The sequence below is a fragment of the Tenebrio molitor genome, chromosome 1, assembly GCF_963966145.1.
Source record: "Tenebrio molitor chromosome 1, icTenMoli1.1, whole genome shotgun sequence".
NCBI classification, from domain to species: domain Eukaryota; kingdom Metazoa; phylum Arthropoda; class Insecta; order Coleoptera; family Tenebrionidae; genus Tenebrio; species Tenebrio molitor.
Genome location: NC_091046.1, coordinates 32,190,767 through 32,216,113, shown reverse-complemented (window position 1 = coordinate 32,216,113; position 25,347 = coordinate 32,190,767). Strand labels below are relative to the sequence as shown.

Below are 25,347 nucleotides of genomic sequence, written 5' to 3'. Positions count from 1 at the left end.
TTAACGCACGCCTATGATTGATGCTACAACACACACTAGGAAAATTTGGCGTTCACATTTCGATGGCGCCGATAGTACTTTTGATTTTTTTTATACCATTACACATTGACTTGACAATTTTCAAAATTGCGCGACTATGAATTGTCAAAGAAATGTCAACTCTATCCTACTGACAAAGTTGCCACATACATTTTCGTACATATTTATCCACAATCATTTTGAATCACCCAATACAGATGGTCCCGATATAACCTGCTAGAAGAAATCCTGTAATAGGTGACGATGAGTAGAACTCATACACAAAAATTATTTCTAATAAAAGTCTTTTCGTTTTCGAGATAAAAATAATTCAAAATTTGGTCAAAATTTGCTGTACGCTAATGAGTTAATCGGGTTTAAAAAGGTAATTCTGGTTGCTTGGCTGCAATTTCTTTAGCAACGGTACCTGTAACACCTATGACATTTGTCCAGTTTAATTTTAAATTCTACAAAAAGTTACGAAATTCACAAAACAAGAAGATGCCGATTTGCATTTACTCTATGGTCTATGGTGAAGCACACGTGGTAATTCAAGAGCGGCAAGGCGACTGTGAGCGTTTTCCTGAAGGAGTCCTTCCGTCCCGTTCTACTTTTGTGGAGGTACATCTGCGTTTATGTGAGACTTTCTGACTGGTTCCACTACGATGATGTCCCCGATCCTTCGATCTCATCCCTTTGGATTTTTATTTTTGGGGCCAGACGAAAGATTTGGTATACGAAGTTGAAATAAATACAGAAGACCAACTCCGGGAATGCTGAGTTCTGTTTATGAAAATTAGTACCGGCGTCGGCGAACTCATTTGTGTATAAATGCCAAGGGAAGGCACATAGAACATTTATTATAAAATAATTTTTCTAATCTAGTTTACAGTTACCTTTTATTAGTTATAGTCGTTTTCAACGACATCCGTGCTGTCAGTGTCATTTTTAATATGTTGGTGCAGATTGTACACACAAATCCATAATCAATATTCAGAGTATAAGCAAATCCTAGTTAAAAAAATGTCAAACAAGAAATTGAGGTTATGGTAAAAGAAAATTTATATTTCGTGAAACATCAACAATAAATAATAAAATTCAGTCTTCAACATGGTGTAAAAGATAGTTGAACTATGTCATCCTCGGAATGCAAATCAGACTACATATTTTCTTTGATTTGTTAGAAATGATAGATAATAATTTGAATTTGTCAATTTGTCGCGTCAAGGTAAATTGCCAAATTAGAAAATTGAAAATTACTAAACTGAAACAGCAAATAATGCCAACCTACTGTCATATTGACAGCACGGATGTCACTGAAAACGACTATATTATTCTTAGTTAAAGTTGAAAGTACCAGTATGTAAAATGTAAATAATTTATTCAATACATTATTTTGACTGTTTAACCACAATTAAGACGATACTTTTATTACACTGTTCTTCCACAATTTTGCACACACAAGCTCTACGTTTATTTACACATTGAGGAACACCACTTTATTTATTATTCACAGATCATTTATCTCAGGCTACAAAATCAGCTTTTGTACCTAAATAACCTGGTGAATTAACACACACACACAGTGTACAGCGTTTTCAATAAATGTCATTAATTTAATTCAATTTGTCAGATTTGTCACAAACGATTCAGGTATGTTGCTTAGATACTGTCACACTTACAAACACCAACAATTAGTTCGTGACTAGGTATATGCCGTTCACGATTATTTTAAACACGCAGGAGGCCACGATATTTTTTTGTTAGATTGGCGTCAGGTCCTGTCATATGACGTTTCGTTATTAAATATTCGTCTTGTTGTCAATTCCCTAATTGATTTAGTGTAATTCAATTATAACCTAAAATAGATTTATTATGCCAAATCACAATATTGCCAACTAAAATGTCAGATTTTCATAGACAGTCCGAATTTGAAATAATCGTGAACGGATAATACGTATTTTTGTGGTCAGCAGCGTCGAATGAGTGTGGATAGGGGTTAATTTATCCCCATTATTTTGGACCTAATAAAAAGGGGTTTTCCAGACTTGTTAAATCCTTCAATGACCCAGAATTTTTTTGGCAGCTTATATCGGGAACACCTGTATATAAAACTGAACTTAGATATGTAATTAAGTAATTAAGTCAAATAGCAAATTTTTGCGATTATCAAGTCATACAATGTCAACAAAAATCCACATCAGAAAACGTCAAAATTCCAAGTAAACTTTCTCTGATTGTTGCGATATCAATAATTATTCTTGCTGTCCAGCAACCTTTCCGACTTTTTTTACAATAAATACCTGAGGACGAGCTTGTGGTGAAATTAAAAACTTTGTAACTAAAGGCTCTTCCACAATCACGTTATAGTTTTAACGTGATGTTAAAGGTAAGGTTAACGTTAATATTATGTTATAAACAAAAATTAAGTTTATTTTTCACAATAATGTTAGACGTTATTTAAAAAACATTTTTATTTATAATATAGAATGCTTTGAATCAATTGACATCAATGAAGGCATTTTCAAAACACATCTTAAAAATTCTTCTAATTGTACGAATTCTTTTTTTATTATTTCCATTGGCTAATGTTAGAATGTTACGTTAAGAATCGGGAACATTTCTGGGAATTTTGAATTTCTAGATTCATCGTTAACATTAACGTTTTAACATCGACGTAAAGTTAACGCCATTGTGAAAAGGCTGTCAGTTATGTGAACTACAGGAAATAGTTATATGTAGTTATTTACAACTAGTTTCGGCCACGATGGCGCAGCCGAGGGGCTGATTAATGGGAGCGCCAAAAATTTATTTTAGTCATCTTGGAGTCTTTTTTGTTGTCGGCACATGCCTGTTTTCTATGAGAACGCAGTTCTGGGACAGGCTATATAGTTGCATTTTATACTATCTTCGGGTTAATTAGTCTTCATTTGTTGTTGTAAGTATCTTGTAAAATGCTTCAAATTTGATACCCAAGGGTCAACTCTTCGGGAAACATCTTCGAAAAACAATCTCAATCTTAGCCACCACTTCTCTTCTTATTTTAGGATATAGAATGTCAGTCATTCTTGTTTCTGTGTTAGTGTGTTCACTTTTATCGTTTTTAGGAGTTTTGGATCCACCGCTTTTTTTAGTCTTTTCTAACCCAACTTCTACAGAATACTTCTGGAGATATTTGCCTAAGTATCAAATTCTTGTTTGCATACTAATACATATCTACAGTTAATGGTTTAAATTTATCTTTATTAGATTACGTGATTTATTTTATTTTTTCCCAACTAAACCACTAACTTTAGAAAAAAACAAACACGTCGGCTAAAAGACAACAAAAACCCAATTTCTTGCGTTCAAATTATTATTTTATGTTATTGGATTAAGCATTTGCATCCATAGTTATATTACAATTTTACCTTAACATTCTTTTTTTTTATCTAAAAACTATGTAGGTAGATACAGTAGTTACATTGTATCTACAAGTTTGCATTTCGATTCCTAATTTTTTTAATATTAACCCTAAATTTTAAGCATTTAAGATAGTAGGATAATTAAATCAATTTTATTTTTAACTTCCAAATATTCTCTGTAGTGGAGAAGCGAAATCTGGAAACATTCAAATTTTGCGTCACTTTTTCCTTTTGTGTTTTATACAACTATTTATATTTTAATAGTTTTTTCCTTAAAAAATATTTTACACTAAAACGAATCCAAATTAGTTGTAAATAGTTCGTTTAAAATGTTTCACCTTTATTGATATTGAAGTTATGCCTCTGCAGCATCCCGGCAGATGTCCCTGGTTGGTCTCATCTCGTTTCTAATGTGGCTGGCAAGTTATCACACAACGGAGGGAAAATCGATAAAACATCTCTGTCTCAGTCTTGTAAATTTAAATGTATATACCTATCTCGTAGAAAATTTGGCTAACGCACATACGTCGAGATGGGTTGTACCAAGATATTTTTACGTCTCTCTGCCTAATGATCGCAATTTTAAAATTAAAGGCACCGCCGACGAGTATACACCGTAACACAAGTGTGTGCGTAGTGTTGACAGTGAGAGAATAACATACAATTAAAGAAAAAACACAAAAATTTTAAAATGTGGTGTGTTCGTATGGCGTAATACTCTGTCAAGGTACCTATTTTTTATTTTCAATTTTAAATCTAAGTGTTAATGTTGATGGTATTGTTCTGGAAAATATTACAATTTGTTACTGTTTGTTATTGTCGGTGTTATTTGGTTTCTTTCGCAACCATTGAAGATACAACAGTTAAAACATACCTTGGGGCTCTCAAGCGAGCCTTTAAGAGATTTTTTAAAATATTTTGTATAAGGCAACAGTTTAAATGCCTTCAACAAGAAAAGCTGATTTCTCGTCGAATCATGGTGATACCTTTTGGATCTTATCCAAAAAATATATTTAAATTATATGTATATCTTTGACGATAGTTGTCTAACATTTATTAAATTAAAATTAATCTTTACTGTGGCTTTCAGGTTGTTTTAATATAAATTAATTAAGGAAATGACATTGTTAAAGCACAAGTTAAAGCGAAATTTAACGATAAGAAGAGGTGTATAAAAACAAAAAAATATGGCTGTTAATAGTAGAATGCTCTTTACGTTACTATTTTTACTTCAAAACAGAACAAATGGGTGCAAGAGTTTAGACTCTAACTCTAACATCGAACATAAGGAACTATCTCGATTAAATTCAAGACAAACTCCACAAAATAACTTAGATATTAGCGTAACTACAAATGGTGCTGAAACAATAACAAAACATGGCACTGATTTAGGTATAAAATCAATCAAACGTCCAAATTTTAGCAATATAGAACAACAAATGAAAGACATATTTGAGGATTCTTTTTATGAATCCACCCACCGTTACAAAAGAAAGGCTCCAGAAAGAAGTTTATCTAACCTTTATAAAAGACTAAATGAGGAAAAAAAGAAAGAAGAGCTAATGGCTGCAGATGCTAATCCTAGGTTAGAACCCAATTATACAGGAGTTCCAAAAAGAGTACAAGATGACTCCCACTTTGGTGGTATTAATACTGAACAATTGTATAACAAAAAGAACGACAAAATTCGGCTTTTACATCATCAGCATAACGAAGAAAAACATAAAGAAGCCGAACCTGCCGATACGGATTGTGATTTTGAAACTGAGTGCAAATGGACATGGAGAAAAGATATTGCCAACGGCTTTTTCGTGACCTCAGGGAGTAAACTCTCGGAAAATGACACAGGACCCAGAGTAGATGCCGGTTCCAATGAGTTTGGTAAGTCATTTTACGTTATTTGCACTTAAAAATAAGTAAATTAAATGTGTTTGTGGTAAAATAATATACTCGTAAGTATCTACCAGATATAAATGAAATTTTTTTGTCTAGTCAACAATTTGCAGCTATTTGCTTATTATTTTAGTTCTTAAATAATAATTGTAAGTGTGTTAAACAATCAAGTGAACGCTTAGTTCGAATTAAATAAAAAATAATCATTCTGAGAGGAAGTAAGTAAGAATACTTATACAAATTAATTTCATTTCAGGAACTATTTTTTTTTTTAATAAAGTAGAAACATTTTTATAACCAATGCAGTTGGTGGCATTTTAAGAATTAATATAAATATGCGATACGTGTAGCACAACACCGTTATGCCAAAGCTACAAATTGCAAAAAAGAAATCCGGATTATTTGTATTTGATGTTAATGGTGTATTTTAAAATGTGTTGAAATTTTTTGATTGAACTTTATTTGCAAAGCTTTTCCTATAATTCAGTACAAGCGGTATGTCATTGAAACCTTGTGTAATGTATTTCTTACAAATAATTCAATACCAAGTTATTTATTTTTGACAAAGAAGTGTAATTTGTGACCGACTGGAGGCATTTTTAAATTTTTTGTACACAATTCATTTTTTATATGCAACTACAAAAAGCATGGACTTTTCCACAAAGACTTTGAGTTTTTGCTGAATATGATTCTCTTGGCGATGGGGCTAATAACCATTGATTTAAATATTTGAATGTCATGGACACAATAATTATGTAGATATTGCATAAGAATGTAAATTAATTTTTTTTACAATTCTTAAGTAGGTACATGGCAAAGTAACTATTTTGATTATCTTCTGTTTATTACTTTTTCACAAAAATATAACTCCGCAAAAAATCAGTGTATCTTATGGAATGTTTTCTTTAGCTATCCTGGTAGTTTTTTGGATGCAGCTAATTTTAAAAACTGTAATTACAAAAGTAATCAAACATATCAAAAATTATCTTGGTCAAAGGTGATCATCGATTGGAAAACGTCCATCTCAATGTATTTCGTATGACGATTTCTTCGGTACGAACGATTGGCCTTCCAGCACCTTTTTTATGGGTCACAGAGCCAGTTTCGCGAAACACACCAACACAATTTGTAAGGCATGCATAAAGATCCTTTGGCATTCTGCAAAGTGTGGGAAAAAAAACAGAAAATAAAACTGTTTGACAAATTTTGACATTCAAAAAATGATTGACGCAAATGTTTCGACAATTATTTAAAAATCCATGACCACCTTTGACCAAGATCATTTTTGATAACCCGGTAATTGACTCAATAAACATTTCGTAATTTATTATTTAAATACTAGACTAAAGACTAGACTGTTAGGAATAAAACACAATATAACACATTTTTATAAATATTTTTCGGATGGACTATACGCTATACCTAGTGGGAAAATTTGTGTAATATTATCGATAGTCTAAAAATATAACTCATTCATTGTGATAAACAATACCATTTACCTCATAACCTAATGGTATGATTCGCCCTGGTAAGCTTTACAATACAATCAGCCAATTAACATTTAACATCCCTACTAACTAAGATGAAATAAAGTAGGAGACTGTGCAACGTGTAACATATTCTCCATGGTAACAACCATATCACTTATGTGGTAGGTTCAAAGCACATGTTCTAATCTGGATGGGAATTACACATTTTTGAACGAATTTATTTTCAAATTTTTGTATTATCAAAGATAGGAATATGTTGTTATATTCGAAAATAGTATATTATGATGCGGGTTTATAAGGGAGCCTTTAAAGCACGCGCGACGAGTCTAAGAGCACGACGCGTAGCGGTAGTCAGTAAGACTTTTTAATATGTATAATAAAATTTGAATATTTGATGATGTGGGGGACCATACATAGCTTCTATATGTTCAAAGGTGATTTTTTTAATCATTTTTAGTAGAATTCTCCAGATGCGACACTAAATATTGGATGTCAAAATACAAGTGTCTTAGAAGTAGGTTCCGCATTTCCTTAAAGGTACGTCATCTAGAAGTGTCACTGAGTGCTAAAAATATTTTTTTAAAAATCAATACGTTTTATTTTTGATGAAATGGGATAGATTCTAAAGATTCCACTATCAACGTCAAAATTTAGAAATACACGAGCTTAGTTCGTACTAAATTTTTTTTTATTTTGGATTTTGGATTATTCTATTCTATTCCGGACACGGAATCTAGGCCACAACTGACATTTAACTGTCAAATATGTGTGAACTGGGCTTTATTATTATTATTATTATTATTTGGTATGTTGGTTAACAGGTTGTACACCCAAACAAAAACCAACAGTAAACAGCGTTATACAATGCAACAGCTCAAAAAGCGACTGTGTACCCGTTACGGGAAACGCTCAATGAAACCTCTGAAATGCAGGTAATCAATCTCTTAAATTGTCCAAGACTATTTATTGAATATAACCCAACTTTTGACTCGATAACGCCCTTCCAAATGATTTTTAATAATTGTCATTATTTTATTAATAAGTGAAATAAATGAGTATTTTCACTGGGATTTAAAGTCATTAATAAAATCTTCACTTCAACAATTAATTTAATAAACCGAAAATGTGGTTAAACATTTTAAATTCATAAAATCCAATTTAACTTAATTCCATCCCGAACGAATTGCCTCTGAAAGTTCTAATAAATCGAAATATGAATAATCCGCAAAAACGAATTAAAAACAGATAGTGACAAAACCTTGCAATGAATGAAATAGCCGAAAAACACCTTTTTCTATTTTGCACCTTTAACACGGTCAGTATAACACTCAAATGGGTTACGAAAAGGAGCTGTTTTCGATACGGGTTTCAGGAAAAAGCGGAAACGACTCGCCGGAAACTGTTCGCGATATACAAAACCTGTGCCCTTAAGGCAACACCATCTGCACTTCCGCAATAAAGTACCATATAACATTCCATGATAATGTTAATGGCACACTGAGACGCAAAATTCGAAGCAAACAATAGCGGAAGGTCGCATTGAAAGCAACTAATCTGCACGCGGTACTAGTAAGGTTACTAGCACCCACGTAACAAGACGTTTTGCACCTTTTTGCGTTTCGCTTCGATAACTTTTTAAATCTTACTATTCGTCCTAACGTGATATCAGTGGTGTACTCAACTTTTGTGCTTGAAATATGCATGGCTTTTCTGCCCTTATGCGGATTTATAGCCTGAAGATCCTGGGGTTTTAAGATTGTGACGTATTTCGAATTCACGCTGTATAAAAAAAAATATTTTAGTAACCATTCACCATTCGCCTACATCACATCACCCACATCACATTCACCCAAAATCAAACACATTCATTAAGAGTATACATTGTATAGATTGACTTTGGCACTGCTGTCAGTAATACTCCATGGTTACTAAAATAAAAAAAATATATATTTTTTTCAGTCATAGGTACTCCGTGGTGACAAAAAAAAAAGTATATATTTTTATTTTATTTTAGTAACCATGGAGTATCACTGACAGTATTAATAAACCTTGCACATTTGTTTTCAGAAATATTCAAGTTCGAATTTCAGAGGCATTCATATAGGCTCTGCCATTTCCATTGAAACACCACCTGTTGATTTTTCCTAAAATTTATTCTCTAAATAAGGTAAGAAGTCCCACGCCAAAAATATGAACTAATGGACATTTATGGTAACGACTTAAAAAAATTAAAGTATATGCCATTCACGATGTTTTGGCATAAGGGGAGGCCATGGAAAAAGTGCATTTAAGTTGGCAGTAAAGCTGTCTGTTGAATTAGGTTATGTTTTTCTAAGTTTGAGGTTATAAACTGCGTCATTGTCTAGTGCATTGTTGTCAGTTTTACTAGTTTGCAATAGAACAATACTCACATATTTTTAATCCAATTTAACAAAACAGGAAACTGACTTGAACAAACTACAGAATAGTAAGGGCCGGGACCGAAAGACAAAGTGACTCCTGTCAATTTATGCACCACTTAGATAACCCATTTATACAGTATCTTAACCAACCAATTAGTAACTTCTCAATGAATTTTTCATGTTAACCAAAACGTTCCTAGAACTAGATTGTATAAAATCTTGTACCTACTTATTAAGCCTTACGTTATTCGAGTCTTTCTGCAAAATATTTACACACCCATCGTCCATGACAAAAAAGAACAAAACTATTCAACTTCCATAATTCATTAGAAAATTCTGAATCATCATTACCTGCATGAAAATCCCAATCAAATTCCGAGTCAGATTCTCCTAATGAAATTATTATTAAAGGAAGAACGTTTTCAAATGAAAGATTTCCCATTAATTTTGTCCAATTTTCCAAAATAAGTTCTTTACAATATCTACAAAAATGTTGGCAAATTTCAGGAGTACATTTCAAAATAGACTCAAGCCACTCATTACAACTCTATGGCGAAGTTATAATAGGTCTTACAAAACCCCTGTGCCATTTCAATTGGGTCGTTGTTTCTTCCTTCACTATCCGTGCTACATATTTATCTCGTACTCACCTAGGATTCAATTTATACATAAAAAGAACTTGACTTCACTGTAACTTACTGAAAATATGTTCTGCAGTCTAATATAAACACCATCAATACGTTTTAATGTCGCTTAATTATGATTACGGTAAATTCGGCAACATGTTACGTTCATTTTGATAGGTCCGCATGTCAGGCACTTTAGTGACAGCAGAGATGACAGAAATCAAACATGTATCCAACTTTAAAAAATGAAATCATAGCCTCCCCTTATGCCAAAACATCGTGAATGGCATATAGGAACATTCATTTATAATACCAGTAGTCCAAATTATGTCGATTATTTTTCAAACTGGTCACGAGTTATCAATTGTGCTTGGGAATGAATGCACGAGTGCGTCAGCACGAGTGAGATTCCCAAGCCCAATTGAATGAGTGAAACCAGTTTGAAAAATAGTCTACATAATTTGGACTACGAGTTGTATTCGGAGGACTATTCCATGAACCAACTTTGGCAATTTGGCAGCAAATCGGAAGAAGAAATTAACGCAGAAATCGAAGAAAATGTTTCCAACAACACAAAAAAGACACGTGAGTCCATTTGGAAGCAATTCTCAAGGCTGCATTCATTTGTTAAAAATTATCGCTGGGATCACTAGTGGTATTACCGATACAATTTCCACGAGTGGGAATATTCGGTCCAATTTTTTGAAACCATGGTAACAAATGCGTAAAATTGTGTTTTCATTGGTCCATTTTTAACAAATGACAGGTGAATGGAATAGTAAAAAATATTTTATTTGACATCCACTTTTCATTTCTGTTGAAAATGGAAACTTTTATTAGCCCAAATTTTTTATTTTTAATGGAATTAAAGCGCCACTGTCTCGTTTGACATGGGACTCCTTACATTATTTAATTTATAGTATAGCAATGTGTAACCGGTTCGGTTGATTGTAAAACGGCTTATGATGAGAAATTTAAAATTTTGACATTTTCGAGTTCCTGAAACGTCAAAGCAAATCACTGTCAAAATAAGTGTGTCATATAAATCAATTATCTAACTACAGATTTAGCAATTCTTTACCTCGTCAGGACTCATCGTGCATTCTAAATATAATATCGGTGTTTTTTTTTTAAATTTCAGCCTCGTAGTAGGCGTTGAAGAGTCGATTGAACGCACCACTCGTGTAAAACGTAAGACTGAAACAGCTAATCCGTGATATAATATAAAATATAACATAGATATAAAAAATACAGGGGGTCGTATGATTTCCCATTCATTAAGCCGTTCATTAGCTAAATAATTGATTAGACAAAGTGAGAGTATATGCCAAGCACTATATTAGACAGAGACAAAACAATTTAACGACGTTCTTTAACTTTAATGAAAGGGAAATCATACGGCCCATTGTTATTATAAATTATTGTAGTCGAAGCAGGCCGTGCCCATATTATGAAATTTTTGCCGCGTTCATGTGAACTGTCAATTTTTGTCGCTGTCACTGTCATTTTTTAGGTGAAAAGTGCGGTGATGAGATTTTTTTTTTTTTAAATTAACGATTGAATCCAAAAAGTTGAGTTGTTTTGCACCCAATTTTACTCCTGTGTGTGAACGGGTGTATTCACTTATTCACATCATTTTGATGTTTTTTTTATATGGAGCGGTAACCCTAAAATAAATAATAACCCTGTATAATATAAAATTCATTCAGTAAATTCATCGAAATTCGAATCAAAATGAACAACTCGGCAATGTCAACTCATGTTAGAAAATAATGAGAAAATATAGGCTCTGCCATTTCTATTGAAACACCACCTGTTGATTTTTCCTAAAATTTAGCAATGTGTAACAGGTCTGTTAGGGAATTTTATTTGTTGTGTAGTTACTATCAACAATGTTACCAGATGTCATGTCCCTCGGAAGTTAACTTCCTTGCCTTATCCACATTCATCGTGGATCTCCCCCGGCTTCGATGCAACTGTTGACTAGCCGTTTCATATTTTCAAATGCCTTTTCCAAAATCTAAAATCTAAACAGTTACAGCGTTTTTAGGTATTTAACCGGAAAATTGGAAAATGCATTTTGAAAAACTTCAAGGCAAGTTTATATTATGGAATATGTACTTCCTTTCATCATTTTCCTGCCGTTCAGCGTTCTAAAAATAACTCCCCGTAAGAAACATTTTATGTTCTAAAGTAAATATTTTGAAGCGTCACTTTGACAATTTAAATGAAACAGTCAACAGTCAATGTTGCCAATCTAATTTAAAAATGATAGCCTACTCTGATTATAAATTTAAATGATCTCACGGTGTTACTACTTTATAACTAAAACAGCGTGATCAACAATGACTGAGTCTGTTGGCAATGAAACAATTGAAAAATATTGGTGTTTTTTGTCTCGTAATTGGCACTGACCGGATGTTTTAACTTGACACGAAATTAAGAACATTTTTGGTTATGTCGGTTATGTTTATGCTATTACAAAAATGAACCTTTGGTGGTAAATTTTAAATTTGCCAAATTTCGTTGTTACCAACAGATTCAGTCATTCTTGATCATGCCGTAATATATTGTTATAGTACTATCGCGGACAAAATACTTTGGTCGTCAATGTGACATAAATGATATTCAATTGTAAAGCAAGCTTTATAATGGTTAACTTTATTTTTTACTGTTGTCAAAATTATTTTCATCTGTCAGTTTCATACGAGGGGGGTAAATACCAGCTACGGGGGCAGGGCTCAAAAGGAAAACATCAACATGGTCGCGGTTTAGACAACCCTTTAGAAGCAAGTAAGACGATTCTATATTTATCAAAAACTAAATGTGCCATATTTTTGACATGAATAATTTGAAATTGTCATGTTTATTGACGTTAATACTTGATTTACATTTGAAGTGTCAAAAAGTGACGACCAAAGTATTTTGGCCGCGATAGTACGAGTTGCACAAGACAGTCTATTGTCGAAAGAGAGGGTTTAGGGCACGACTAGTGCAGCGAGGAATGCTCTAAAGGAACGAGTTCGACAAAATGTCTTGTGAAACGAGTGTAACATGTTTTTTTTTTATTTCGGCTTCATTAATTTAATTTAAAAAATATAAAATAATTATCTAGTGACCCTTATTTTAATGGAATTGGGTTGGTATTGATGAAGCAATGTCATTTCATTGAAAATTATGTTTCGCATTGTCTCCCAAAAGTTGTTACATTAATAAATCTACCCCCTCAATAGTTTATTTCGATCCCACAATTCAAATGACATCACATACAACACTGATGTTTACTATCAACACCAACTTCATATTCATTACTCAATAATCACTAGAAACGATGATATAAAACTGATCATTGTGAAACTGTTTTAAGTGTCACAAAATGCTCATTGAAATAGAAAACATTATATACCGGGTGTAGAATTGGTTTACGAGACATAGGATTTTACATGTAAAAATAAAGAGTTTCAATTATTGGCTCCCCTAACAATTTTATCGCAAAATAGTTAAAACGAAAGTTAGAGAGAATTAACATTACTGTCTAATTTCAATCTTAGTTTTATTCTAACATCTTGTGGTACTGAAAGAAAGGCAAGAAAAGAGTTAACACAAAAATACTAAAAAGTACTACTAGGCATGAAATTTTATTTCTTTCTTTAAATGATATTATGGAGGATCTTCTTTAAGAAACTTCCAAGCAATATTTGCTTCAGGCTTCCCAGACCCACCAATTTCAGCCATAGAAACAATTCGAAGAATTGTAGAGAAGTTTGAACATTTAATGGAAGATACCTTTTCATTCGTCCTGTAGTCCTGTACGAGTTCATTTGAAGGGCAAATCAAAAGAAACTTAAATAATAGTGAAACCACCCAACAAATAAATTTAGAAGTCAAATTTCATTCTTAGTACTGCTTTTTAGTATTTTTGTCTTACTTATTTCTTGCTTTTCTTTCAGTACCACAAGATGTTAGAAAAAAAAAGAGTGGAATTAGACAGTACTTTTAATTCTCTCTAACTTTCATTTTAACCATTTTGCATAAAATTATTAGGGGAGCCAATAATTGGATCTTCTTATTTTTACATGTAAAATCCTATGTCTTGTAAACCAATTCTACACCCGGTATATTGTCGTTCTTATGAGTATTAAAAATCAAGCTACCTATTGGGTGATTCAAAATTATTGTGGATAAATATGGCAACTAGGTACGAAAATTTATGTGGCAACTGTGTGTGCGTACCCACAGAGTTACCACATAAATTTTTGTACATAACACGTGTTCAATTGAAAAGTTCATCGAATTGGCTTTGATCCTTGTCGCTATCTTTGTCTAACCAACTTAATTTACGATGTTGTTGGCTTTTAAAAAATAAAGTCAAAACCAATTCGATGAACGTTTCAACTGAACACCTGTTAGATGCCATACTTATCCAATAATTTTGAATCACTCAATACTATGTATAGGACCAGTGTTGTGGTGGAACGGCCTTTCTCACCACTACAATTAAATAATCACCATTACAACTACGAGGATTCATAAGCTACAACACAGGGGAAATAAACAGAATTTGTAACACCGTATTCTTGATTAGATTTTTATTATTTTAGACACCCAATATGTGCAAAATTGCCCATATTTTCAAAACAACTAATCCAACTTGGATCAAAATTAACAGGTCTTGTCCTTACTAAAATAGATATTTTCCACAATGAACATATTAATATCGGTGTATTTTTGCAGAAGTTATTGTAAACGAAAGAAATTGCAAAAAAATGCGTTTAATACTCGTATGTTTGTGGAGTCCTTAGTAAGACAATAGTACGGTGTGATCAAGAATGACTGAGTCTGTTGGTAACAATGAAATTTGGCAAATTTGAAATTTACCATCAAAGGTTCATTTTTGTAATAGCATAAACATAACCGACATAACCAAAAATGTTTTAAATGTCGTCTCAAGTTAAAAAATTCAGTCAGTGCGAATTACGAGACAAAAAACACCAGTACTTTTCAATTATTTCATTGCTAACAGACTCAGTCATTGTTGATCACCCTGTATATTACTATACTAGTTTTATGAGACGCTTGATTGTGACACGAGTTGGTTGTGGCACGATGAACGCAGTGAGGAGTGCTCCAACAGAACGAGTATCACAGTGCTTGGTAGCGTTTTTAAATTCATCAACTTTTTGCGGTGAATTTCAACATTGGTGGACTGTCAATCATAAGTTTTTTTTGTGTTGAACATTTATGTTGTGCAAAAATGTGATGAATAGGGAAACGGATTTGGTGGAAAACTGATGACTGTGCTGACTGGTGTTGATGTCATGACACCTGAAGTGTAAACATAACCTAAACATTTTTTCATTTTCGGCGATTATTATTATTATATGAATAAATATGTGCGACATTAGTCTTCTGGGACCATAATATTGGTAAAACGGATTACAATGCCTTTGGAAGATTCATCAGATGATGATTTATTAACTTGCTCTGATGAAGAAATTATTTTAAACAGAAGAAAGACTCATGAAAAAATTAGAGGATACGTGAATAATGTTGCACTTTTCCAGTTTTTCCCTCGCTTTGCTTTGACATTGACAGTTTGACTTCGACAAACTATTTTGACATTTCCCCCACTATTCGTCCACCAAACAACCAACTCCCATTGTAGATGGGAAAGGTGAATTTTGGTTGAGCCCAACATGAAATTTTTGGTGAATAAAGAAACGTGTTTTCTTAAGCTCAACATAAATCTAACAGTAATATAACAACGTTTTGGTAGAAAACTGATTCCACCGATTGATCCATCGATGAATTTAAAAACGCTCTCCTTATAAAACGAGTGTAATATATAATTTTTTCTACTTTGGTCACATTAATTTGATAAAAACTCAAAAAAATTATGAAATAATCAAGGGACTTTTGTGTGGCACGAGTTATTGCAGCATTTTTGTGAAATTCATATCAAATGTTTTAATTGTTAACAGGAGCTCGCTAGAGATGCCGGACGCCGGATTAAAAAAAAAAAAACAGTTTCACAAAAAGTTCCTTTGTGACACTACTTTTAGTTTCACAAAGACTCACTTATGTATATTGTACCAAAAAAATGGTCAAATCGGAGCATTTTTGCAAAAGTTTTGTGAAAAAAAAAGAAAAAAACAGACTGACAGACCCACATCCACCATGCGGAAAACTGCTTTTCTTTTCGTTTTGAGCATAGGAAAATCAGAATTTTACCTATCGGACACAGTTTTTCAACTCCATCGCCAAACTTCCGTTTCCTTACAGAAATTAATACCTTTGTCAAAACTCAAAACATTTTAGTAGCGACGTATGCGCTTAACTGAAGTAGTTATTTTTTTTTAAGTACCTAAACTTAGAGTTCTGTTCGCAGCTGAAGGGACATTTGGTGGGGGAATCTTGCGCGGTCCAAATATCCAACCAATAGCAACCACTCTTATTTGCTAATAAATAGACCCGGTCAAATCACAGAACGGTCGAACGAAATAGCGTTGCTGCACATCCCCACCTAATGTCCCTTCCCGAAGCGAGTGGAGTCTACATAGAACATGTATGATAAGTCTGGTAAAGTTAATTTATTATTAGTTATTACACATATTGCCATTATACCAAATTATTGCTATAAACAAGACAATACAAAGAAAGAAAATAGAATTTCATCAATCGGTATACTCGCAGGTAAGTAGGAGGTTCATACTTCATTTATATAGCAACAGTGATTGACCGATTGTTATCCTATTTTTCATCGTTACTTTTTTTATGGTCAATATTTTTCTATTTCATACTTATCTAACTGTTAAATTTTATTTAAAAGTTATATAACAATATAATTTTTATAATTAACTGGCATACTTCATACTAAAATCTTGCTTGTTTGCTTTTCCTTTTATTGGCAGGTTAAGGAGTATCTACAAACTAAACTTTGCCTTCATTTATTTTTGTTTCATTATTTCAAGATACTTATTATATTTTATTTGTTTACTTAATGAAGGTATATCATTAATTCATTATCATGAATTTTAGAATTGAAATCTACATGTTTGCATTAGTATCACACTTTAAACTGAGTAGAACACCAAAAAGACATTATTATATTTTATTAAAAATATAATCATTCCACTGTTGTTATGGTTTCCTTTGTTCTGATGTTGAGTTTGCTCTTTTGGTGAATATTTAGTTTGCAGTCATGTCGTATGAACATAACATTATGCTTACTTAAAGATGTATAACGCAGTTGCCGAGCAACATAGACGTGTTTCCTCTCGAGACTGATCACTTATCATGTCGTGCGTCATTGCTTATAACATTTACTTTCCAAAACAAATACAAAAATAGAAAAAAAAAAGAATAAAAGAAACCTTTTATATGTGTGAATTTGCAAGAAAGATAATTTTATGCAGATAAGTCGATTGATTTCTTGTAAAGAATATGAGCAATAATTAAAGTATCAGGTTCAGTGATTTAGGTAAAATGCCAAACATTTTCATCATCAAATTAGTTTTATTTTTGCTCAGAGTTGTTAATTAAACAAACTCAATGGCAACCTTATGTGTAGTTCCAATTATTAATTCTATCACGCCGAACTTTTTCGTGCACTTTTATGTTGCAGCACCTGCTTTACAAACAATTTATTAAATTGTTCCTTAATAAAAGATAGACAAAACTATTGCATTGAACAAGATATTTTTTCTTAACTTTTTTTTTTTGGAAATTTTAAAGAAGCGAAGAACGTAGACAACGATGGCAGCAAAATTAAAAGACATTTGACCGCAATAAACAAACAAATGGTCAAAGTTTTAGTGGTATTGTTATGCAATTAGTAGTTTAAGGCCCGGTTGTATAAAGCTTAGTAGCTTAACATTAGTAGCTTTCCTTTTGCAAACGCAGTGAGCTGGCATGAACTTATCTCAGTCGCTCACCTGACCTGACCTGACCTGATCTGAGTCGCTCAGATCAGTTTGACTTTTGTGAGTGAAACCGGTTAAAAGGAACGCGGGCGCGGAACGCTAAGCTCAAATGTCGAATGTCAGAATGTCACGTGGTCTAATTACAACGATCTAACCTAAAAAACCCAAAATTTTTTCAAAATGACATTGTCCAGAAAAGATTAATAAAAGATTAATGTTTCTGCTTCCCCATTCTCACTAATCTCACTAGAGAAAAATATCTGTGGATTATAAAACTATGGTATAAAATAAGTGATGATCCACCCATTTTTTGTTCTCTGCAGCTTGTATATCTTGCTATTTTTTTATAATTATATTTGTGCCAAACACTTTATACAAAACATAACCTAAAACTACGCGATGGCTCGCTTTACTTTTTCCCAATATTTTTCCCCCACCACCGATGTCACAAAGTGAGTTAATTCTCAGTTCTGCATCTGCTGTCGAGGTGGTGCAGCATCGGGAACGGGGGAAGTAAAAATCTCACTTTATTTGTCTGAGCCAAAAGCAAAAGGAACGCGTACTTACATAAAGGCGGCTGCCGGCTGTACACATATCAAGTAGCTAAAGCAAGTGACTAAATCAAGTAACTAAATTTAGTTACTTGTATGGTGTAAACAACTTGATTTAGTACTTGCGCAAGTACAGCGTGATCAACAAGGACTGAAGCTGTTGGCAGCAAATGACAGCAAAATATTCCCAAAATATGAAATTTTTTTGTGCGTCAGTGTTGGCACCCGCTGCAAGTTGTGAATGTCAAAAAATTTAGGTTATGTTACGAGTTGGTAGTTTTAAAACACGATACGTACAAAACGACCAAAAACAGTATAAAATGTAATTAGCGGTACTTAATAATGGCCCACTGTTTCGATATTTATAAAAGCGACAGGCCGTGCCCGCATGCCCCTCCTGAGAAACAGAAACATGTTTTATGCGTTATTATTTTCGAGTTGAAAGTCTGCGGGATGCAGGGATTAGATCCGGGAAAATTTGTAAGGTTGGAACTTTAATTTCTTCTTTAAAATGGTTAGGCAACTTCCATATGACAAGCCTGTAAAGTAAGGAAAAGGAATGACGTGATTTTTAATGGTAAGGATTATTAGGCCCTGCATTAAACGTGCCCAACAAAGAACTTTGGATGCGTGTGTTTTACATAAGAATCACGCCTGTTTGGAGTGAAAGCTTTCGCACTGACTTTCGAGGGTTTTGTTCCATTCTACCTCGAACATTCTCAACTACATCTTCTGCCAGTAGGTTTTGCCTTTTTCACATCACCTGTTTGTAGGTAACGTTGCACCAATCTCGTGCAATGCTGCCTAAACGCGACTAAGCTACCGCGCCGCCCAAAGTACCAACTGGCTCGGGGAACATTTGTTGAAATTGGTGCAATGTATCGTCCGTGCTCCGTGGAATACTGCCAACCGTCAGCAGCATCAAAATTTCCAGTCCGAAAGTACGCCATACCAATAAAAATGTCTTGCTGTAGTGTAAAAACCATTTTCATTAATAAATTGATACAAAAATGACACTTGATTTTGAAGTTTAAATTTGCCCGTCAAAATTGACAACTGAAAATGTAATGCTACCAACTTCACTGAAATTTTCATCATGTTGTCATTGTTGCCAACAGCTTCAGTCCTTGTTGATCACTCTGTACTTGATTTAGCAAATTTGACTAAACAAGTTGTTTACACCATGCAAGTAACAAAATTTAGTTACTTGATTTAGTCACTTGCTTTAGCTACTTGATACGTGTACAGCCGCCTTAAGTGAACCACACTGATCTGAGCAAAAATATGTGAGTTTTGGTGCAAAAGGAAAGCGCCTATTATGTTAACTTTAACAACGACTTGACATCACTTTGTACAACCGTCCCTCTAAATGTATTATACATTATAACTTTATAGATTTTTTCTAACACTAATATCTTATACTGTTTCCATGGTGCATTTGAGCTCACACCTTATGTTTCCCATAAAATACGCTCACACACATCATTCAAGTAACATTTTATTCATCATTTTTACAGTAATTGTCACAAAAGTGAAAAGTACAGTTATTGAATTGGAACTGCCATATTAGCTTCGTGCTCTTGTTCCTAACATCTTCTTCTTTAACTTCTGCTGTTTCATCCAATGCAAGTGCCCGGCCATCGAAAATGGCAATCTTTACATTTTCTTCAAATGATTCTTGCCGTAGTGTGCATTAACTTTTAATGAAGTTCTACACGCTTACCCCATATCAAGAAAAGCCAAAATGACATCTTCCGTTACCTCCGTAATGCTTTTTTTATTGTTCCGGCCTTGAAACGAAACATACACCTTTTCGTATGCACTTTTAGACTTCATTGGTAACAAATTGCCGCTTTTTTTCTTATTTCTTCTGGAACGTTTTGGCACATTTCAACGATGAAAATTGATTTTTTCCAAATTTGTTGATATTATTACCATAGTACCTACGACAACCTCCGCATTTTGTGTATTGTGACGCGCCTCGAATAATTTCTGAATTTATTAAAATTTCTGATAAGATGTTAGTGTTAGAAAAAATCTTGAAGACAACGCGTGTTTTATAGTTTAAAAATCTCGATCTATTAAATCCTCGCTCCCTGCAGTCGCTCTGATTTAAACTACGATCTCGATTTTTAATTCGTCTATAAAACACTTGTCTTAATAGCTATATAACGTTAAGGCCCGGTTTATTCACCTTCAAGTAAATTTATCTGGCCAATAGTTGCTATGATTTAGAATCTGCTATTGGTAGATCCATGGTAATTACCGTTCAAGTAAATTTACTTGAAGGTGAATAAACCGGGCCTAAATAATATATGTAGAACCTGATTTTTCATTATGTATACCTACCTAATAAACGTAATCACTGTTTTAACATTAATAGTACTTTATTTGACGAGTTTGTGTGTAAATTGGGCCTTTTTTGGCACGCGTGGGCCATTTTAAAACGCGAGTGAAACGAGCGTTTTAAAGGCCCACGAGTGCCAAAAAAGGCCCAATTTACACACGAACGAGTTGAATACAACGGTTTTTTATTCGACGAGCCCATTAAAGTATCCAAATCGCTTAAAATCTTTAAAATTAGCTTGACGTTTCGTTTTGACAAGTTGTGACATTTATCAAAATCCGTTCACATAGGAGAAAATTCTCAAATTCTGACAGTGTCGAACAAAAAAATAATTAACAAATTTGCCAATATTCATTAAAGTGTTACCACTAAATTTGACCAAATTTTATGCATATGATGTGTTGTAAGTACAAACAAATAATTTACTTTTATTTTAAGTTTTTTTGCAGCAATAGCGTAACATTAAGTTTTTGTTTCAAAGCTGGGTAATATACTTTAAAAATGAGTACATACTTGCAAAGTATGTTACAATACAAACTATGTATTACAAACAGAGACCAAGAATGACCAAGTTCATTCTCAACCACGAGTCTTTCCTTAAACAGTACGTAATATTTTCACTTATAATATCCCTAGTGCATTGATTATTTCCGGAAATTTTTTCGAATGCATTTCTAAAACGTATTAATTAGCCCGAGTGGAACACGAGGGCTAATTACGTTTTGGAAATGCACGAGGGCATATTCGGTAAGAAAATCGCAACGACACGGACATTATGCTTCTTAAATTATAAATTTTTAAATCGTACGACACTCATTATTCATTAAAGACCAATAGAAAAATTAGTTCACGAGCCATAACCAAGACAACAACAAAATAAATGATTTTGATTGGTTGAAAAAATTTCCACTTATTAATTTCATGTTGGGTTAGCTAGGTGCAAAAAATTTCCAGGAAATCTCAATATTGTTATAGAAACGACACCGAATTCTGTTTTTCTATTGGCTATTTTTAAGTGTCGTGCGATTTTCTTTATAATTACATCCGCATATTTTACAACAGACAGTTTTTCCTTTTAATTCTCTCGTCTACCATCCTTGTGATCTTTCGAACTTCTTTGAGTTTGTACCGTCTGCCTCATCTCACGGACGCTTAGGTGTACAAATGTATAAATAAACCTGATTCTAGATTGTTAACTTTAACTTAAATAAAATGTGTTCTGCAGCATGTTCTATCCTATTCAGCGTTTATATTTTAAAGCAATTTTTAAATCTCATCAAATTATTTAATTTCAAAGATTTTTTACAAAAAATCACTTTACATATCTTTATTTAAAAACATTGTAGTGTTGCTTGTTAGTAAATTATATATTCTCTGAAAATATATAAAAATATACTTACTTGGAAATGTGTATTTATTCAAAGCTGTTCGAGCTTTAGTTAAATAAATACAAAATAATAAACTTTATCAGTTCGTTTTAAATAGATCAAAGATTCTGAATATAGACATATTTCGCACATTTTTATTTGGGAATTCCAATTTGTGTATTTTGACAAATTTAAGCCGTCAAAAGTGTGGGTATTTTTGTCCACAAAACCTAACTGGAATTTGACTAAACTTTAAATATACATAGGATAGAAAGAAATTGAAATAAATCCAACAATAAAATGTAAATGAAACAAAACAGGATCAATTCAATTCTAACTCGACAGGAAACAAAGGATATGATGGTTAAATATTTTCATTATTATTGCAAATATTTATGGAATTGATGTGCGATTTTTCAAAAAATGAGTGTTATTGTTATTATTTTTGTTTATTTTATACATACCTGCATATAACTATGTATTTGTAGTAATGAAGTAAATTTGATCTATTTAAAAATGTGTGTTTTTAAACTTGGTTTGTATAACATATAGTAAAATGTAATTCACAATTTAAACAGTATATGAAAATGTTTATATTTTGAGAATAATATGAAGTATTCATTTTTGTGAAAGCTACAAAGTCAAAAAATTGTTGGTGAACTTAATACTAAAAATAATATCACAAAGCAACTACATAAATAAATTTTTCTAATTTTGACATATAAAGTGACACTTTTCAAAATTAATTGACGTTTGGAAACGTCACACTTTTCGTAACTGGTTACGAAAAGTAAAATCTTTCCTAACTGGTTAGGAAAAATTTATTGTATCACCAGTTACAAAAAAAAAATCAAGAAAAATTATAGTGTTTAATTAATTTTTGTAAATATTTATAACGCAATTCTTACAATTACTTATGTTAACTCCTGATGATGAAAGGGAAGTGGTAGTAGAATTCGCCGATATCTGAGAAACGCAATTTGATGTTTCCCCAAGGATATCGGTGGCAATCTTTTTCTTATTTTCTAATGAATCCTCCACGTAACCTTCTGCTACTGAGTTGGACTTCCAGCCCCCATGTCTTTTTATTTTCATTATATCAGCTCCAGAGTCCGCCAGCCAAGTGGCCGAAGTTCTTCTGAAGCAGTGGCCAGTAAATAAGACACAATCTGGTAATCCAATATGTTTGGCAATCATCTTTGGTAGATTACCAATAGTGTTAATTCCAACGGGTTGAATGCTACATTTTCCATTATTATATTTAACAAAAAATCGGTTGTGTTTAACATTCGGTGGACGTAAATTAATGTATTTCTTGATTATATCCAGAAAATTTACTCCGTCAATATTTCCCTTTGTAATTACAAACTCACGTATAACTTTTGTTTTTGTATTCGGAATATTAACTCGAAAATATGACTGATTGTCCACAATATCTTCGACATGTAGAAAGGTTAACTCAGATTTACGACATGCACCAGCTTTTCCAACGATCATTGCAACCTTAAAAGATAGGTAGTAATAATAAGTATGTAAACAGTTAATTGTGCGATTCGAGTTTACCTTTGCCATTAAAAATGTCTTATCATCAGCCTCAATTAAAAACTTGGCGATATTCTGTTTCGACAAGACGTTGGACTTTTTAGCGTGGTAACCGTCTGACTGCCGCTTTAAAAATGCCACTAAATTAGTATATTTCTTAATATCAATATTCCTCTTTAGAGATAGTTCGCTTCGCAGCATGGAATAAAGAGTCCACAGTGTGGAAGCTTTTAGAGTCTTCTTTCCCTCAAAATACGCCAGCAAAATTTTTTCGTTGATGTGCTTTATGTTTTTTCCTTCACACCATTTTTCCAATTTCTCGTAAGCTAAATCATATTTGGCTTTTGACTTATTCGGGATTACGGACGATATCGCACTTTGTGCGGCCTCTTCTACATCACTTGGTATATCATCTGAATCTGAAGACATTTTGGATGTTTCCAGTAAAACTCAGTACAATTATACACAAAACAAATTTGACACTGTCATATTTTTTGTTTTTAAGCAAAATAACCGTGTCTACTTACCTACTTGATATTTTAACACAATAATAATTTATTATTAATGAAATTCATTACTTCGTTTAACGTTTGAAGAAACTTTTTTTTTGTCAAAATTAGAAAAAATCTTGTATGTAACACGTTAGGAAATGCAATTTTGTGTAACTCGTGTGATTTTGCGGGATCTCGCTGCGCTCGTCCCGCAAATATTCCACTCGTTACACAAAATAACGCATTTCCTAACTGGTTACATAAATAGCTATTAATTTTATTTCCTTAATAATTTTACACACATAAAAAAGCAATTTTTATTACCAACTCACAAGAAAATTATTAAAAACATTGCTTAGTTCTTTTTATAACAATCGTCCAGCGAAAATAATAAGAGAGGCAGAGAAAGTAAACAGTTATATGCTAAATTGTGGTTTAAGAGGTATAATACACCCATAAAGAGGAAAAAACTAAAAATGTTTCTTACTTTTAATAGTTTTAATCATTATAAAGTTATAAATATGAACTTTATAATACAAAAAGAAAAACATTTGCTAATTATTTCCAATACTGTTTATTGAAAAAATCTTGCGTATGTCGTCAATGTGAAAATTGTTGGCAATTAATTGATTTTCAACGAGGTGGAATTATTGGAATGAAAAATAATGAACTTTCATTTAACCACAACGCCGATTGTGTAGGTTCTGATGTAATAATATTGTTAGATTATTGAAGTCCAAGTGAAACCACTTACAAATGTAAGTGAAAAAAAAATCGTGAGATCTACAGTACACTGTTCTAGACTCAAAAACAACACATTTCGGAATCAATCTTATTAGGTACTGAATCCTCACATTAGTAGAAAATCCGTAACGAGGCCGTACGAATCAGCTTTAGAATTACTTCAATATAATTGACATAATGAAATTCTAAATTTTTTATTGTTTACAGAAATTTCGAAAAATAGTAGTTTATAACGAGTTCGTGTGTAAACTGGCCCACTCATGCCAATAAAAACCCAATTTACACACGAACGAGTTGAATACAACGTTTTTTTTTTTTGTTCGACGAGCTCCTTAAAGGTTCCAAATCTTAAAAATTAGCTTGACGTTTCGTTTTGACAAGTTGTGACATTTATCAAAATCCGTACACAGAGGAGAAAATTCTCAAATTCTGACAGTGTCGCGAGCAAAAAATTCTGGTCGTCAATGTCATTTCAAAATTTGGTTAGATTGTCACAAATTTAAAAAAATTCCCTGTCTGATTATGCCCATGTCAACAAAATGTCAAAAAA

General features: G+C 32.7%; 2 protein-coding genes and 1 long non-coding RNA gene across 5 annotated transcripts in view; 1 reads left to right on the top strand and 2 right to left on the bottom strand.

Moving 5' to 3' along the window:
• The first annotated feature begins 3,906 nt into the window (after positions 1 to 3,906).
• Alk (Anaplastic lymphoma kinase) overlaps positions 3,907 to 25,347 on the top strand; it is a 50,991-nt gene continuing 29,550 nt past the window's right edge. For both annotated transcript variants that reach the window (XM_069042233.1, XM_069042231.1), the window contains exons 1-2: positions 3,907 to 4,149; positions 4,513 to 5,303. In XM_069042233.1, the coding sequence (XP_068898334.1) occupies positions 4,610 to 5,303 (694 nt within the window). In that variant the 5' untranslated portion in view covers positions 3,907 to 4,149; positions 4,513 to 4,609. The remainder of the gene's footprint in view (positions 4,150 to 4,512; positions 5,304 to 25,347) is intronic.
• LOC138135002 (uncharacterized) lies at positions 9,028 to 10,126 on the bottom strand. Of its 2 annotated transcripts, XR_011160855.1 has the most exons (3): positions 9,907 to 10,126; positions 9,751 to 9,857; positions 9,028 to 9,689 (listed from the first exon to the last, which is right to left on the bottom strand). It is a non-coding gene; the product is annotated as an uncharacterized lncRNA (long non-coding RNA). The 2 variants fall into 2 exon arrangements; XR_011160854.1 differs by having other exon boundaries at positions 9,028 to 9,857.
• LOC138141615 (uncharacterized) lies at positions 22,722 to 24,325 on the bottom strand. The gene is made up of 2 exons (XM_069062348.1): positions 23,584 to 24,325; positions 22,722 to 23,523 (listed from the first exon to the last, which is right to left on the bottom strand). Exons 1-2 carry the CDS (start codon positions 23,989 to 23,991, stop codon positions 22,894 to 22,896), a joined length of 1,038 nt encoding a protein of 345 aa, XP_068918449.1. The 5' UTR covers positions 23,992 to 24,325; the 3' UTR covers positions 22,722 to 22,893.

Excerpts from the sequence above, each read along its gene's own strand:
- LOC138141615 (XM_069062348.1), bottom strand. The coding sequence starts at position 23,991 with ATGTCTTCAGATTCAGATGATATACCAAGTGATGTAGAAGAGGCCGCA. Across the intron at positions 23,524-23,583 it reads AGACATTTTTAATGGCAAAG|GTTGCAATGATCGTTGGAAA; the intron begins GTAAACTCGAAT and ends CTATCTTTTAAG.